This window comes from Pyxicephalus adspersus, chromosome 6 (genome assembly GCF_032062135.1).
Source record: "Pyxicephalus adspersus chromosome 6, UCB_Pads_2.0, whole genome shotgun sequence".
NCBI classification, from domain to species: Eukaryota; Metazoa; Chordata; class Amphibia; order Anura; family Pyxicephalidae; genus Pyxicephalus; species Pyxicephalus adspersus.
In genome coordinates, this window is record NC_092863.1 from 40,933,197 (window position 1) to 40,952,017 (window position 18,821).

General features: G+C 35.5%; 1 protein-coding gene across 1 annotated transcript; it reads left to right on the forward strand.

Annotated features, from left to right (window-relative positions):
* Nucleotides 1-1,125: 1,125 nt before the first annotated feature.
* CRYBA4 (crystallin beta A4) lies at nt 1,126-13,819 on the forward strand. Its single transcript, XM_072415438.1, has 6 exons — nt 1,126-1,230; nt 6,013-6,063; nt 7,679-7,797; nt 10,370-10,511; nt 12,958-13,100; nt 13,583-13,819. The coding sequence occupies exons 1-6, from the start codon at nt 1,189-1,191 to the stop codon at nt 13,728-13,730; spliced, it is 645 nt and encodes a 214-aa protein (XP_072271539.1). The 5' UTR covers nt 1,126-1,188; the 3' UTR covers nt 13,731-13,819.
* Nucleotides 13,820-18,821: the final 5,002 nt, after the last annotated feature.

The following is an 18,821-nucleotide window of genomic DNA, read 5'->3' on the forward strand; positions in this document are numbered from 1 at the left end:
CTGCTGCTGCGTCCACCATCTTGGGTTCCCCTGGTGAGTGTTGAGGCCTGGCATGGAGCTTGTGCTTCTCTATCTGGCCATGCGCAAGGCACGTCCCTTATTGTATATTTTAAACAAGAATCCAAACAGGCAGGTAAAGTTGTTTTATTGTAAAAGAGACATTTAGTTTACATTATTTATTTATTTTGGAGTTAGGCTCCCCTTTATTGCTGACATGTTTCCAATTGATTCATGTGACATGTGAATTTTAATACCAGTCCCAATTTCGGTATTTAACATTCATATTCCCCATTAGAAAATTTGCTAGAATATAGGTTTATATGTACATTAGAAGCTTCCTCTTTATTTACCTCTGATGGTCTGCTCATAACTTCTCTTCTAGACTTTATTGGTTAATTTTTATAGTATTGTATGTTCCTATTAATAGTTAACACACATTTCAGATTTTATGAAGTCATTAATATAAAGCCGTGTGAATTTTAACAATTCCTACAGGAATCATTTTGTAGAATGCTGCACTGATGTAGATGTTCACATATAATTAATAGGAGGACATAAATTTCTTTACAAAGTTAGGACACTTGATAAGTATTATAAAAGAATGTTGGTGATATCTTCCCCTATGGCAGTCTTTTGATGTTCGGTTTTCCTCTGAAATCTTGCCTCTTAGTGGCACTAGAGGTCTGCTGTTTAGCTTTAGTCATTTGTTCACTTTCATCCCTAAATATAATGTTTTGAGTTATTTCAGGATAAAAAATAAGCTGTCCTTTCCCCCATGACATTCTGTCAACATTAGGAATACAGTATTTAGATTTACTGAAATCACATGTATCACATCACCAATAGCATGTAAATTGTATGGCATGATGCATACATGAGTCACGTTCAGTAAATTGTATAGGATCTATATACATGGGTTTTGGTTATTTAATCTGTGCATTAAGTTATATAGTTATATTACAAATCTTGTGGACTAAATTATATATGACTGCTTCAATGTAATTGTGATGGGCTTGCACTTCTATACATTAGCACCTCCTGTATAGATTATATTCATTGTTCAGGCCGCAGAAGTCCTAAACGAGGCCTCCCAGCATGTGCTGACTGTGGGGTTTCAGTAAAGCTGTCTCTAACTGTCTACGACCCATTCAACAGGCTATAAAAACCCCAGAAGATCAGCCACTCAGCATGTTGCCTACATCGGACTCTCAGCTGCTTGATCTCAGCAAGGTAAGGTCCACATTTTCATCAACACTAGAAGGAGCAATTCTCAGTATGAGTTTTGCCAATTTTGTTAAATGTTTTATAGTCAAGAGAGGCTGAACATTTCTAAGTTTGTGTACTGAACAGCAAGTCTTCATAAAAATTTACTATATAAAACATCAAAATGTCAGGTGAGAATCGTAAATTGCCCAATTCATATGGCAAGGGAACAGGTTGGGGTATAGGACACTTTAGAGAATTCATCTTGACTCATATAGAGTTTCTATGGCACTGTAAAGAACAAATTGCCATGTATAGATTAGTAAACTATATTATCCAATCGAATTACAATTCGTGTCTGATCTTACTTCACTAAGGTAAAAAGCTACTCAATAGGATCAAAATCACAATCTAATGTAGTCCAGGCTCTTTTATTAATACTATGTGGGTGCATATCAAGACATTCACAAATATGGTGTGCAGATCAAGGCGTCCTGGCTAAATCCTTAGGTGGCTAATTTGATTTGCAGCAAATATAATCCAAGTATTTGTAGTGTGATATTGCTGTAACCATAGGTTATATTTGGCTAATAAATAATATTAGAGGAAACATGGTGTTGGAAGATGATACAACAGGTTTCCATATCCATATCAACCCTTCAAATCCAAGGTGTCATTCTTCTAGTACAGTTTGGAACTTTATTAGGTTGTTACAGACAAAACAGACAATTTTATTTTTGCCACATTGTATTAGGCGGCCAGTTAATGTGATGTTTTTAAACAAGGCTTTCAAAAAACAATTTCAGGTATTACCATAAAACATCTGATTAAAAAGATTGGATGGTTAAAATACAGAATCAGAATATAATATGCAGGAAAGATGAAGTTAAAAGCATAACAAAGTTACAATGTTCTGACTTGTGTCCGTTTATAGGACATTTCTCCGGGAGACCAGCACTTACATATCAATCACGCTCTTCAGCCAGTCAAATTATAATGGCCAGACAAACATTCCAACATGAGGAATAGCCTGATCTCCTCAAGTACAGATGACAGAATGTGCGTACAGCAACAGATCTGTCAGCTGCCTAAAATATATCCACTTCTCCTTGATTTTATGGTTTCAATCAGAATATACACTCCACTTGTTCAGTAGGAGCTTATATAACATTTGTCAGAGTTGGGTATTTGAAAAGCTAATCACTGATGGGAAAATAGATGGAGTTATATCATGTTGTACTAACCTCTACTGCTGCAAAATGGAGATGATGTTTTTAATTTGGATATCAGCTTAATTAAAACCGCACCATTTATTTTCAATTCCGTAAATATCTTGTGGCATAGCAGTGGTAACCTATCTAGTTTAAAGCTTCCATTTCACAGTCTATAATTGCGACAGATATGAGCATTCCTGGCAAAGGGCCAGAGCTATGATGATATATTTGTTTAATTTAATTTACATTTTGGTGAAAGTTTATCAAATCTTTTTTTATAAAATAGTTTTTTTTGTATTTGTATAATATTATATAATTGCATATTTTTAAAATCCTTATTTATTATGGTATGCTTTGGTTCCTTAGTCTATGCAGCTCAATTTGGACTGTCTAATAGAAAAGAACAACATTACAAAGTATTGCAATTGATAACCATTCCTGACACTGTGCATTGAAAAGTTGTCTTTGCCCGGGGAGGAGGATCAGGTAGACCTATTCAGAATCCTCAGATTCATTCAGCTGGTCAGGATAGCAGTAAAAAAAAACAGCTACCAAGCTAATACTTACCAACTGCAGTTTAAAAAAAATAAATAAAACGTTAAATGTGAAAATAATCAAAAAAGAGGTCAGTCTTTCCAAAACAGGTTTTGATTTGCTGTGGATACCAATCAGTTGAACCAGCCATCAACCTTTTGTATATTTCTAGCAGATTTTTTGTGCATGGTGCAAGCGGTATTTTTTTGCTGCAGGAGTATTGAAACTCCTTCTGTCAAAAAGACTCCTTGGTTGGATGTTGAAGTCAGATATTCCACAAGTATATATTCCCATTAGTTTTTATCCATAAGACAAATATCAGTTTGGGGAGAGCTGGCACTTTAAGGAACTTTCTATCCACCTCTGTACATCTATGAAATGTCTACAGCAACTTTCTATATTAGGCAATATACTCAAAGCCAGGTGGATGTCTCAACATCTATAAAGGCTGATTTGTGATTGGCTGCTATGGGTCGGTGCACATCATAATTTTTGCACTAAACAGCTAAAACAGTATTTTATTTTTGCTTACAATACAGCCTCTGTCATAATCCCATCCGTGCCGTGCTCCTAAAAATGAATTGTGCTTAAATAATAAATCATAACATGGCTGGCAAAGCTGGCACACTTCTTAATAATCACTTACATAGAGCAAGGGCATAACTCGGACAAGATGAAATATAAAAGATGCCACAATTTTCAATGACTTCATAAAAAAATATATCTATATATATATATATATTGTTTCACCAAGAGTAATGTACTCCACACAGACATATTTACTGCAGACTTATTTCATAATGCTGAAACATTTCCAAATATAACCAGCTTTTGTGTATTCAGTGATAAGAATCATTGTTCCTTCCTGTGAATCAGAGTTAACGGTTGTACCAATATACATAGATCTTTAATCTGTCACTGTATATGAACACAACAGTGAGTCATGACGAGTCATTTCATAATCTTATCCACCTGTGAACATAAATAAGGAAAGCGCTAAAGTGAAACAGGAACCACTACTATTAATTCTTTGGAGTCCATACTTAGACATATATATATATACATATCTTTCCTAAAACACATGCAAACTTTCAGTTTCGTAATAAAATGTATTGATGATTCTGCATTTCTATGCCAAATAGCATATTGTAGCTTTGGGTAATATTAAAGCTACACATAAATGTAAGTCTCTGGGTTTGTAATAACTTGCAATGTGCATGTGCCCAGGTTCCTAAACCAGAAATTGCCAGGATGTTCAGGAATCCTCAATCCTAAGCTTTTTGTTAGATAATTAATAATCACATAATTTCCTACTAAATATGTAGTTGGACATCTCTCCCCCTCCAACTTCTATTTTCCTATTAGCACCTTAATGTAATAATTGGCTTTACTGGATAAAATAGGATGAAGTAGTGGCAGGAAGCAGTCCTATTATTGACCAGGAATCCATGGGGTCACCAACTGACTAAAAGAACATTTTGGAAACCCCGGGTATAAGAGCTGGTGATGAAGTACCAGGAGGTGCCTTCTTTATGGCTATGATGCCTCATTATAAGATATGTTATCCCAAAGGTTAAATGGTATTTAAAACAGTATTTTTTGCATTGTAGTGTTACATTTTATTTTAGTCAATAATATGTAACATTACATATAATTAATTATATGCAATACCTAATATTAAAGGTTATAGTTAGATAAAAAAAAAACATAACAGCACCTAAATTTTATTTTTTTATATAAAATCCTAAAATTTCAAAATATTATACCAGTAAAAAAAATCGAATATTGTGAATGCAATGGTCTTCAGTGTAGTTATCAATTTACTAAAAAGAAAAACCAATATTGTCTTCTCTTATTTTGCTGACACTTTTTTTGGCTGCAACAGATCTGCATAGTAATCATGGAAAATGGCAGTTTGTATTGTATTACCTAAGATCGATCTCTCACCTTTCTACTTCATGATCTGAAAGTAACTATCAATAGTACATCCCTGCAAAGGCTGGAAATATACCATCTGTATTATAACATTCAAGTGAATTATTTTATATCTTAAGTTTACTTCTCACTAATACTAAAGCACTCTGAATAAATAAATTACTCAGATATTACCACCGATGTGTGTACATCAGAACTTTTAGAGAAGCAAGTCAATTGAAAGGAAAGATTACAGCCACAAGTGATCTGAATAGTAAACTATGTTTAGACTATAAATAATAGAAATTGGGCATGCTAGACATAAATTGAGTTCTGAGCTATGTGGTGCATTCATTTTACATCGTTCATGTTTGTGCTAATCAGTTCTGGTTGGGGGTCCCATATTGGAAGCAAAAAGTTTCCATGTGTGTCAGCGTGACATTAGTATGATAAAATATATTAGGACATGTCTGATCATATACAGGGCAAATCCATGGGTTCATTTGAATGGGACCCTCTAGTACATATAGTACACACACAGTACATACCAACTTTTTGTTTGCTTTCCTGCCACTACATTCAGCAACTGGGAGTAAGGAGTGAAGTTTACACAAGGCTAAGGGCTCTCTGTCCACACAGAACTGGGCCAGTCAGCTGGAAAAAAAGATCACATGCCCTGTCCAACCGGGAAGTAATGGGGATTTTGTTTATCCCTTTACCCCATTCATTTAGTTGAATAGGAAAGATAGGTTTATGCTACTAGGTATGGGAGTTACCTGTTGCTTTGTCTACATGCATATTATTATAATGTATATTTTATATTCATATGACTCGGGGTAAGCATGGCTGCCCCGTAAACCCTGTAAACACTTTACATCACAAGAAGTATAACTGAGCACAGAAGGAACATAAGTTAACTGAATTGATTTCCACATAGCCAGGAAAGGGTTTTATTATTCAAAAACATGAAAGCAATACTCTGCAATTTACCATTTCCTGTACTGCAATTTACCATAATATATATATATATATTTTTTGTTCATGCCGTATAAAGAGTTTATTATTGGTATTATTATTAATAATAATAGGAGTAATAATATATATATAGTATGAGCATTTTGTAAATAATGTCTTTTTTTCTTTACAGGACAGAGCCAATATGACTCAGCATTGTACTAAATTCGCTGGCCACTGGAAGGTATACCCCCTCCCCCCCATATTGATGGGGCATAAAATGTGACTTTTTTTATTCTGAAATTTTAATTTCCTGAGTGTTATCTATCTAATAGTTCATTGAAGCACTGCATACAAGGGCACACCATACAACAAGACTTTTTACAAGGCAAATAACAGGAAACTCAGTAGAGTGTTGTCACTCTGAAGAGGAACTATTCAGGAGTCAGAATAGAGGATTAACCAGCAGGGCTGAAAACAAACTGGAACGTTGTACAATGAACAACACTGCACAAACAGTGAAAGAAAGGCAAATGGCACGATCCACTAAGACAGGAATCTAATAGGCATGGCAAACAATAAACATGTGCAAATGCAAAGAATGCTTAGAGCAGACATATGCAAGTGCCGAAACAGAAGCACAAATAAAACAGATGGTGGGTTTGATCCTAGGTAGGGCCACACATGCATGCTTGTTAGTTAAATTTCCCATTGCTTTCTTTTGTCTGTCCGTAGACTTTGATGGAGAGTGGCCTGAAGTTAGCACATTCAAAACAAATCAGCAATCACAGTTTCATATTTTTAATCTGAAATATTATGTGTACATTCAGAAGATTATCATATGTTCGCCCTTCTACTTTTATTAATTTCATATAGATAATTACAAACTTCTGATTCAGGTTTATTTTTCTCCTTTGCCACTGGGCAGTGTTCGTATTCAGTAACAGCCATACTTCTTCTGTATTGTTTCACATGCATTGACCATAGCCATGAAAATAACAGCTGGATCCGTCTCCAGGTCCGTTCATGCACCCAGAATAGGCCAATTATTTTCTAGCCATGCCTGCTACATGTTTAAAAATTTTCAAGGCATCGGTAATATATACATATTTTATATAGAACATTGAGCTAAATAGGATCCTGGACCCTCAAAACCAGGCTAAATTTAGATACGATGTGCCAGCTAGTAGCAGTAGGTGATCCTATTATTTATTTAAAATTATTTCTATTTAGAAATGCTTTTCTTACTGCTCCCAATGGCATAGTAACCAAGTGTCGACATTTTAGTTTTGTCTAATTAAAAGGAAAAGGTGGCACATTTCACACCTTCCCCTTGGCATGAAGATATGCATATATCTTGGTCAGTTTTAATGTAGTTTTTATATTTTAAATACTACACAGAGAGCAATATTTCATTTTTACCATAACTATACAGAAAGTACTTGCCACATACATAATTTACTAGGTCAGCTATCATTACCCATAATTCTTAGCAAACAACACTGCGATTCCAGATAAACAGGCTGCTGTAAACCATTACTCCATGCAGACATCTATTCCCTGAGGCCTGCGCTAGATTTATATCTCTAAAAGCATTATGTTCTGCTCAATAAAAGTCCTAGGAAAATGAAAAAGCTGATAGCCCGAACTACCCTCTAGACTCACCATGACATGAGGCTTAATTAGACAAACTGAACAAATGATATCACTGGCCATGCACTGATGTTATTCTTCTGCCATTCAGGAGCATCACTGGGGAAATCTTACCTTTTCTCACTGCCGTCACTGCGGTTTCGGTCACTTGTGCTCTTGTATCATCATGTGACTCATGCTTTGACTTTTAACTGCTTCCATTTCAGATTATTGTCTGGGATGAGGAATGTTTCCAGGGCCGCAGACATGAGTTTACATCTGAGTGCTATAACATCATGGAATATGGATTTGAAACTGTCCGCTCCTTCAAAATAGAGAGTGGAGCGTAAGTATGCATATTAGTCACACCAGATTAACATAGAACTGAGGCCAGGATATAAATATTCAAAGACTTACATATAAATAAGGAGCAAATATGCTTTACATTTGACAAATACTAAACTCTGCAGCTGCAGGTAATATGGAGCAATTCATCCAATTGACACTAATAATAAAAGTAATAAAGTTGTTAGGTTTGATTCTCTTTACTTTTATTTCTCGCTCTTCTTCCTGTGCCCTTGCTCTATGTTTTCCAGGAGAGGTCACAAGGCTGCCAGATTAATGCTGATAGCTGGCTACAATTTTATCCACCAACAAACATAAATGTGAAAATGTTTTGCAGTAAAATTTGATTATGAATGCTCTGCAGTGTCTCCAACTACAGAGGTCATTTCAGGCTTGTTTATTTATGATATGTAAATAGTAGACTATAGTTGAATATCCAAGTAAAGTATATCTGAAGCTTAATCATTCTTTTCATTCTTTCATTTTTTCATACTTGACAGTGAAAAAGCAAAGACTATATTAAAAGGCCAATAACCCTTTCACTGTACTGAGATCAGTACCACATAAAATTGGTTTCATTATGTGCCTTTACTTTGCATATAGTCTGTGCATTTCTATTGCCTCAATAAATTATCCAGCAACTAGACTAGCCAAAAATTGTTCATTGCTCTAGTTGTTAATGCATAAAAATAAATGTGTACATGACCTCTGCCACAAAATCTGGTCAGTAATAGGAACTGGACATTCAATTAGAACTAGTCAGTTGATAGCTCTGCCTGAACACTGACCACTACCTTTGTCATTTTTGACTTTTATAATGTAAATGGGCACTGCTTCTCAGCCAGGGTTCAGAGGTTGCAAGGGGTTGCTTGAACATTGGGCAGTCTGTACCTCTCAGGTCAGTTTTACTGACACCAATGTTTTTTTTGGCTATCTGTAAGGGTGAAATTCTTCTCATAGGTCAGCAGTGTAAGAGGTAGTCCCCGAGTTAAGGAGATCCGATGTACGGACAACTCCTAGATACGAGCGGGGCTTCCCTGCTCACTTGTGTGTAAGCCAGAGGCTTGATGGGGCGGAAAGGGGAGGTTTGCATGACTTGTCTTTGACAAGTCTTTTGGTTGTAACTCTTTAATGACCATGACAAACTCTTCAGTTGTTTCGTTTTGGCTCAGCTTGCTCTAGAACAGGGGTGTCAACTGGATTTGGATGGTTGGATTTTCCTAGAAGAATACTGTTATTATTATTGTTAGCCTGTGCAAAAAGGTTACCATTGAAATTCAACTCAGAAGGCTACAAATAGAGAAAGAGGCAAAGGATTTTTTCTTAAATAAAATTAAAAAAAACTTTTTTTTTTTTTCTTCTCTATTATAAGCTTGTTCCAGATTGAATGTGAAGCAAGACCTCTTTGTTTCCATATGAAAGGGGGTTTATATTTAAAATGAGAAGGAAAAATTTCCTCAATTTTTTAAAATAAATTTTAAGGTTGGCCCACGACTTTGTTTAAGTTTTTAATGTTGGCCCTCTGTGTATTTGAGTCTGACACCCCTGCTCTAGAAGGTAATAAATGTCTAGGCTCCATAAATTTTTTTTTTTTTTGCTTTGTTTGTGATTATTTACAGTGAGGATTTTATACCATAACTGACACCACGCTGCCTAATAATATGTTGAGACAAACATCTGTCCTAATTGCATTTATTAAAATGATGTACCTGTTCCAACTTACATACAAATTCAACTTAGGAACAAACCTACAGTCCCTATCTCGTATGTAACCCGGGGACTACCTGTATTGTGAGCTGTAATAATAGAAGGAGTTCCCTGAAGACATTAAAGTTTTTCAAGAGTCCCCCCATGTTAAAAAGTCCAAGCATAGCTGCAACAAAGGTTTTATAGAATACAGGTCCCACACTATAACCGCTCAGAAGAATAATAGAAATGATTATTATTTTATAATTATTAATATGATTATTATATCTATAGTATCATAGTGGAAGATAGTGTAATGTATTTATTGAATATTGATAATTTTAGGATACATAGTTTGAGAACTATAAATATTTGTTTATGAAGTGGGAATGTGTTAGAATAGAGAATAGACAAAGTCATATTTGTCCTTCAGATTAGTAATACAATATAGTTTACTTTACTTTTTCTTTGCTTAAGAATGACAAATGTGAGAAATGTCTACCTGTTTATATTACAGGAAGAGTTCTGTACAGTACTGTAAATCTTTCATACAAGTGTCTGCTTAAAAATTCAGTTGTGCAGCACAAAAACTATTCTATATCGCAAGATCTGCAAAATCACTTACAGGAGCTCCTAGGAACACTGTGTTATTTCTTTATTCTGAATATAGTAGTCATTATCAAAATGATATATATTTAGTCACACATCGTACCAAATAACAAGTTCTTAACATTTTACCATGGAGAAACTACTGAGAGTTAAAACTTAAATATAAGGTACAATAAAAACTACATAAAATATTAGTCCTTTACGTTTGGGTTTTTTCCGTCAGTTAATATAGGTTTCTAACATGCAATGTAATCAAAGTCTGCATTTTATTCCCACAGCTGGGTGGGCTATGAACACTTAGGATTCCAAGGTCAGCAGTTCGTGCTGGAGAGAGGAGAGTACCCCCGCTGGGAGGCCTGGAGTGGCAGCAACGCTTACCATGTTGAGAGAATGACCTCCTTCCGACCAATTGCCTGTGCTGTAAGTACACATTCAATAAAATCATCAGGGGGCCTCTGATAATAGTTTTCACTTACAGATGACAGGATAGAGTATGGTTCATACTGCCTAATAATGGCCTATGAGTATAATTATATTTAAAAGATATGTATTTTCTTTTAACACCAAAATGTCTAGAATTTTTTACACATTCCAAAATGGAAATTACAGCAGTTTCATAAGTCAGGTATACATATTGGAAGGGGCATCTTTTTCACAATAATCTATTTTATAAAAACAATACAAAGTGAATGCCATCTACAAACTGGTTGGCTTCTGTGGGTAAGACATTCATCCTTCATGCCCTACATTTTTTAAAGTGCCCATGCCTACACAAATGTAGGACTGGCATATTGGAGACTGTTTAAAATATAAGCAACACTTTCAAATAATTCATCTTAGAAATACTGTTTAATTTTATTATTGGTAACATGCCAGACATTTTTATTTGGGAACATTGGATACCTTTTTAACAAAATTTTAAACCCTATTTTTTTTCCATGATATTTTTAAGTTATATTATAATATATTTAAAAGTAATCACTGCATATAACTTTCAGTTTTTAGAACATTAGTAAACTTGCTTCTGTTTCTTGAAGATCTTTTTTTAAGGTTTATAGTAATTATTAATGACATTGCCAACATAGTAAACTGCTCAGCAGAGACCCATGGAGCACACAGCTTAATGTTCTAAGCACATATATTTAGTATATAGCTGAGTTATAGAGGAAACCAGTTGATTCACTAATATGTTGATGAAATAGAACAAAGAAAAGAAGCAACCATAGCAGACACGCACATGTAGAAAACTGAACTGAAACTCTAGGGATCTAAGCCAGTGGATCAATAGGATAATATGGGAAATTTAAATATATTTAGGAAAAATATGGAATATGCTTTTTTTCCAGGCATACACTTTACTTGCTAAACATTGGGGTTCAAGTTCCCAGTGTGCTTTTAATGAAGTGGAATGTCATTATTGTTTACCATATTTTTACCAAAACTAGTAGAGACAAATGTTAATAAATTAAAATTGTTAATAAATTAAAATACACAATTAAAATACACACTTCAAGGTATAAAAATGATTAAACACATCGTGTTACATGTACATGTTATGCCAAAATTTTTTTAGTCCTTTTACGTAAAAAAAAATGAACAATGAACCAGTCAGTTTATTAAACTGAAGGGCTGGCAAGAACATTCATCTTCTGTAAAATACCATTCTACTATATAACTACTTTCAGGTGCTTAACATAAAAGACAGGGTTCCACTGTATGGTTATTATTGGGCCCTCAGGATGGTTATCCTATGAGCTTGTCCACAGTACATAACACAAAGGAGGTTTCTGCATCATAATAAGTCCAATGCAAACCAGTTGCTTTATTTATGAGTGAGAACTGGTAGGCTCTTACCCCCTGTTGTTCTTTCTTTGGCTCTGCAGCAGAGTAGCTTTTCCTGCTCCAATCTTTGTTTAGTTTCCTCTTTATCATAGAAGTCCTAATGCACCTTCTGCATTCTCTGTTACATCTTAATAAGATAAAGACCATCAGTGAGTTTTCTTTGGTGCTGACCACAGCAGTGGGTTAAACCTGGGAACCTAAAGCAATATTAAAGTCCGGTTTCCTACAAATGCTGACAGATTGGCATTTTCAGTGAGAGAAGAGACTGTTGTTGTGGTATTTGTGCCTGCCAGTTGTTTCTTCTAGACAGAGTATAAGCTACAGGGGTACAGCTCATGCAGGGGCCAAACCAATAATTATATCCTAGTGGTTTTACTTCTGCTTTAAATAAAGAGATTTTACCACCAGATACCATAAAAAATATATAAAATATTACTAACACCTGTTCCACACCTTTTTGTACAGGAGCCTAACAGAATAAATGCTATTATTTATATTAGTAATAAGCAAGGCAGACGATAGTACATTAACAATAGCCCAAATTCTTTTTTAAAATGTATATCTTAAACTGTTCTTGCCACATTACATATGAAATTAGGTATTGCCTTCTACTAGCTAGAAAATTGTCACCAGAGATGAACGGTCATGATTGTCTTGGACAAAAATCTAGCATGTCTACAAAGGGTTTATCACTGAATCCCAGCTTTCATTCTTTATGTATTTAGGGTGTTTGCAGCTGTACCACTTATTACTCTACAGTGCACACGGTGCTGTGTCAGCAGTTCTATAATTGAATTGACCACTGGTGACAGTTTGGGGTCATTTTGTCAGTCATAAATTTACACAGTAGGTAACTGAATCCAAGTGAATTCTACTTGGTCACTGCACTGTATACATAACATTTGCCACCTTACACTATTTATTAAATATTGCCAAGAGTGTATTCATTTCTGCTCTTTATATTATCTCTGAAGTCTGATTCTCCAAATACTAGTAATGAAAAATATCTGTACTCTTCCTTTAGAACCATCGTGACTGCAAGATGACAATCTTTGAAAAGGAAAACTTCTTGGGAAGGAAAGGAGAGCTGAGCGATGACTATCCCTCCCTGCAGGCAATGGGCTGGTGTAACAATGAAGTTGGCTCTTTCCGTGTTCAGTCTGGCGCGTAAGTCATGTGCAAGTAATGACTATGTATAGTGTTATATAGCTAGGATAAAAGTGTATGTATGGGTAGATTAAAAAAGTAAACATCTCTGCAGGATGTTTCTCAGTTCTTTCTCTTGAGGAAATGGTGCATGTACATAAGCAATGCTGCAAAAAAAAGGTGTGTTCCCAGCTACTTCTTTGGGCTCATCACATTTGCTGCACTGAAATCCATTGTCAGTCCTGATTGTTGGACTACATAATTCCAACTATTGCCACATCTCTGTGTCCTCCTTATGCATACATGGATTTTTTTTCCTTGAAATACAATACTACAGCTTTGACTTTCCAGGAGCCTGTGTGTATTTGCCAACTACGCTCATCTCAGGCTCTTCAACAGACCAAGACTTTTTAGGGATTCTTCTTTAATGTTAACCACATTGCAAACATAGAAACATATCTGTAGGACTGAAAAACACCTCTTTTGTTTTTTTCACTCTACAGTTGGGTGTGCTACCAGTATCCTGGTTATCGTGGCTTTCAGTACATCCTGGAGTGTGACCGCCATTCAGGAGAGTACAAGCACTGGAGAGAGTGGGGATCCCATGCACAGACCTTCCAAATCCAATCCATCCGCAGAATTCAGCAGTAACCACCTTTTACATGGAGATACATATTTTAACCTAAGACAAATGAAATGATGCTTAACGTCAATAAAAAGTGTTTCTTTACATCTTACAATGTCATAATCCTTTTTTTTTTTGCCTGGAACTTTAAGATTAAATAGACGTATGATGCAAGTAAGCAGATTACTTTGAACATAAAGGTATTTTCTAGAAAAGAAACCTTGCCTACACAGATCACACTTTCTGTTAAAGGGCTTGTTCACATGGATGGTTTGTTTTCTCTATAATGAGAGGGCTTTGGAAGTTCAATTGACAGTCAACTTTTACAAAACCAAATGTGCAGTTATTGAAAACAGAACATCTGTGTGAACCCACAGCCCACGGTGTAAGCATATTAAGGGGATCATTCAGCTGGGTCAAAGCCTAACTTAGACTTAGGCTAATTCTAGATGTAGAAGTTGTTGTCTCAATTCTACTGAAGTATGGGGTCACTGTAACATAAAACAATTGGAGAAAAGAGGTCTCTGGAACACACAAGGTCATTGGAGCACATTGGGGTTACTGGAACACAGGGTAAATCCCCTGTATGCTTGCATGACATCTAAGAATACAATATTGGATAATAAAAAGAAGAAAGTAAGCAGTGAGTACTCCCCAGACACAATTTTGCTGCACTATGGAACCTAATTTACCTTTGCATAAACCACTTGATTCTTTCTACTGGTTAAAGCACATACATATGCATACATATCCTAATAATATCATTGTCTTTGTGCTCAGAAACACATTATTATTAGTAAAGAACAAAAAAACATTCTTGCAAAAAAGCAACCCAGTTATGGCAATAGAATCTGTCCCTTTAGATTCCCTGGTGTCTGCTAAACTCTGTGGTTACCCACAGATATTACACATTTCACCTGTGATTATTTTTGCAGAATCTAAATATTTACAACATGCTTTAGAAAGGAAATTAATATCTACAACTAAGAGGAACTAAATACAGAAGTATAATATTGGCCAACACCAAGGGAGAGATAGGGGAGGGGTACAGTAAAGGTTAGGGATATAATATAAAGTGGTTTTATATTTTATTTTGCCACATGCAGCCGATCATAGGAAATGAGTGGAGTTATTTTGACCTTGATTGCTGAACTCTATCATTTACTATGAACAATTAGCTAAAAATCAATTTGGATTTCTGTTTACCTTGCTGCAGCATCAGAGGGACAGGTGATAACTGTTGCATAATTCTTGTAATAAAACATCACCGGGTCAGCCACAAGTGAATGGTTTGCTTTAAGCACCCCAAACATAGAAAATACTGTATCAACATAAAATACAAAATACCCAAAAAATAGTGAAAACCCCAACAATTCACCCCATGAAACTGAAGCATAAAATAAGTTCCTAACATTAGGAATAAAAAAGAATGGATTCAAATAGATTAGTGCTTAAGGAGGTAGTATTGGGGAAAAAAAGTACATTAGTCTAACTCACCCTACGTTCTCCCTCTACAGTTTGCCTGCTTTCCCTATCCTTGTCGTACAGCATTTTATAAAATGGTGACAGTATGGCTGCTTGAATACTCCCCTTTTATAGTGTAGGGCGCTGGCTTATCCAAAAGCCCATTTATTGGCCTTCATAAGCCTGCCGGCTGTTGCTCATTGGCCCTGCACTGCATTCTAGTTCAAAAGAAATTTGGCCTAGGGCTGGAACTAAAATTCTCAAACATTTAGAATCTGCCAACAAACCCAAGATAGAATCCAAACATGATTCCAAGAAGGCTAGAGTTTGCAGATTTAAAAACTATTTGTAACCAAAATTTAGGATGATAATCCACAAACTACACATTGAACAAATAAAGTATTCAATAATAAATTAAAGTGCAAACAGCTAAATACAAAACTGCAGTTGTATTTAGAAATAAAAGTATTGCTTTTTTTAATGATATATACCTGCATCACATGGCATGTTTACACATCCTGGATCCCAGTTTTACTTTCTTTATGTCATGATGTTTAGATAAAATTGATGTAGACACCCATAATTTTCATTAAACACAGTACAATTCTGCAATTACCTTTGGTTCTTTTTATAAAATCATCCAATGTGTGATTAGTCAAGATAGACAATTGATTTTGTCTGTACATGCATATGATCACATATATAGGGGGAATTCTGTAGTAGGTGTGGAATTTCAGTAAATAATAATTGAAAATAATACTTGACATAATATAGTCTACAATAGTTATTAATCGGACAAAAAGTGTTGACAAACCACAGAACTGCTAACTCTGATGTGTTTTGCTTGCAGCACATTTAAAGAGTCAAGCTCAGGATGCTTCATGGTTGACTGTACAAACAAGAAAATCAGGAGTGACGTTAATAGAAAACCACTTCTGACTGGTTCCTTTATAACTTCCTCCTGTTGGGTTCAACGGGGGAGTCTCTATGAATTCATATACCAAACAACATGTTTTTGTTGCTATAATAAAACTCACTTTGATCACAAAATAATCCATCTGACAAGTACACTAAGTTCTACCTAATAGATTTTAGAGTGTTATTATATTCGATATGATTAGACAGGAATGTCACGGCAAGGTCTTCAGCTCATTTCGATTCTACGTTACCTGCCCTTTGTTAAACCACGAAAATTAAAAACACAGCCTATGGATCGTTGAGACAAAGTTCAATATGTCCCTGCTTGAAGTGGCAGCTGGCCCAATTGACTTTGAGATGCCCTTTTAACAGTTCTTAACCTGTAATTCTCAGCCTTCCGTTGATTGATGCTCCACTGCTCCTGGCTCAGCAAACCACTTTGAGAAAGGAGAAGAAAGGGTAGGAGGGAAGATTATTGTGCAATAAATAACACACAAGAGGCAGGTGGAAATGAGAATGCTATCTACCATTCGGGAAACAAAGCGTTCTTATGTATGATGAACATGTCTTTTTTCCCATTAGTTTACTGAATATAAACTACTAGAATGTCAAAGAACACATAAATCCTGAATTTATATATATACTACCTTTTACAACCAGATGTTTTTTTTTTTTTATAATTGTATGTATTGCTGGAAAACAGTTTATTCACTGTTCCATAGTATTTCATTTAAAGGAGTGTGCCAAATTGGTGTGCATTTGATATTAACGTGGGCAGCACTTACATTGCACGTGGCCAAAATGCGGACGGTCTTTGACATTTTCATGCATTATAAAAAATCAGGATGTTTTTTCTCTGCCAGATATACATATTGCCCATGCTAGCATTAAGAGGAAAGACGTTTAGATGTTTTGCCTTTTGTGGGTTTGCAAAGAATCCTGAAGGTTTAAAATCTGAAGCAGAATTTTTTAAACATAATGCACTTTTTGGCTTGGAACGAAGTCCAGCAGGAACAGAGGGCCAATAAAGTAGAGGTGTTTTGTATAGGTCACCCCTCTGTATATAAAGGGCCACAGAGCAGTCCTATTGACAGTGTAATGATGCTGGTGTAAGAGGGAGATAAGAAAAGGTGAATAGACAGAGATTGGGGCCAAGTGGGAAACTGCATTTGCTGATTGCAAGCTCTTTGTTCCTTTTACTGCCTTTTTTGTATTGGGTGTTTATGCCTATAAATGTGTAGTTAAATAGAGCAAGAGCAGGTTTCATCAACACGATCTGCCATTAAGAGATTTTACCCTATTTTCATTTAAATTTGGAATTCAACTTCCTCCATCACATACAACAGTTAAAAACAGCAAAACTGCACAACTACTACACAGAAAGTGACAAAAGTAATAAATCCAATTCTCACATCTTATACATTCTCACTCATCCATTACTTACAATTTTTATTCACTTAAATGTATTCCCTGCACCTCCACTCCAGAGCTCTATGTTGTTATAGTAAAATAGTAGACAGCCACATGTTGTAATATTTAGGAAAATAAAAAGTGTGTCTGACCAAATCTGTTTAATTATGAAATGCATGGGCAACAATCCATTTCATATCCACTGCCAAGTGGAATCCAGACTATGAAAAGAAATGCTGAAAGAGCAATATCTGTCAGAGTAAATGTCTATTTTGATAACACCAATTGGACTTTAAGCACTTCAGGTTTTCAGATGTAGGCGAAAAGTCCTTCTACAAAGTTTTTATATGTCCTGTTTCTGTCCAATTGCTGCCTATACTCCCATTGGTATTACTGGCAATTGCTAGCTGTCAAAATAACAGCAGTAATTACTTGTATTTTACAACAGGCAGCTGCCATAATGCAGTCATTCCTGTGTGAAATGACACTAACAGATAATTTACAAGTGTAAATACAACAATATATTGTAAGCTATAGGTACTATTCAAGATGTGGATCAAAATTCTGACTCTGATCTACATAAAAAATATGATAAAGAAACTTTATTAGTAAAAAAAATGTCATCCTAATATTTTCCAGGTAAATTGAACCTTCCTTCTCAGTGACAAGGTCAATTTATTTAAGGTGCCCGCACTTCCCCTCCCTAAAATTCCGCATGAAACTTAAAAAACTGTAGGGGTTAAGGTGGATCTTTCCAATCTGCCCCCACAGTGCCCAGGCAAGGAAGACATCATCCTTATTCTGGCCAGATCCTGGATTTTGCTGAGTAGCCCTGATCTGCAGGAGTCACTAATTCTGATAAAGAATGAAGTGTTTCTGCTTATGGCACCTTCTTCCTGTTCACCCAGCCAATACATGACCAATACTGCTTGGAGGTGCCTTATAAGAATCATCCCTTCTGCACTTCCTAAGACCTGGCCAAGAACACCTGCTTTATTCAAACCCCACCATAACTAAATGAGGAACTTACAAAATTCTATAAGCACCTCCATAAGTGCCTTATGAAAACTACAGTTCTTCCCTGGTAATATTTTGTATTTGATTTGTAGGGCATTTTGTTTCTTAATGCATGCATGGTTTAATATTGCAATGCATACTGATGTACAGTAACCCACAGCAATCAAATCAACTTTAATAAATCTGCCAATTTTAAGCTGCAGAATTTCATGCTGCACCCATTTCATCTCAGCATTGAAATGAAAAATTCCAACATGTAATGTATGTCTACATTGTGTTTTTCTGATAGATAACAAGGAGACAAATAG

Bases quoted from the DNA above. Each gene is read 5' to 3' on its own strand.
- CRYBA4 (XM_072415438.1), top strand. From the start codon at position 1,189: ATGTTGCCTACATCGGACTCTCAGCTGCTTGATCTCAGCAAG. The intron at 1,231-6,012 runs GTAAGGTCCACA...TTTTCTTTACAG, and splicing joins AGCTGCTTGATCTCAGCAAG to GACAGAGCCAATATGACTCA. The intron at 7,798-10,369 runs GTAAGTATGCAT...TTATTCCCACAG, and splicing joins TTCAAAATAGAGAGTGGAGC to CTGGGTGGGCTATGAACACT.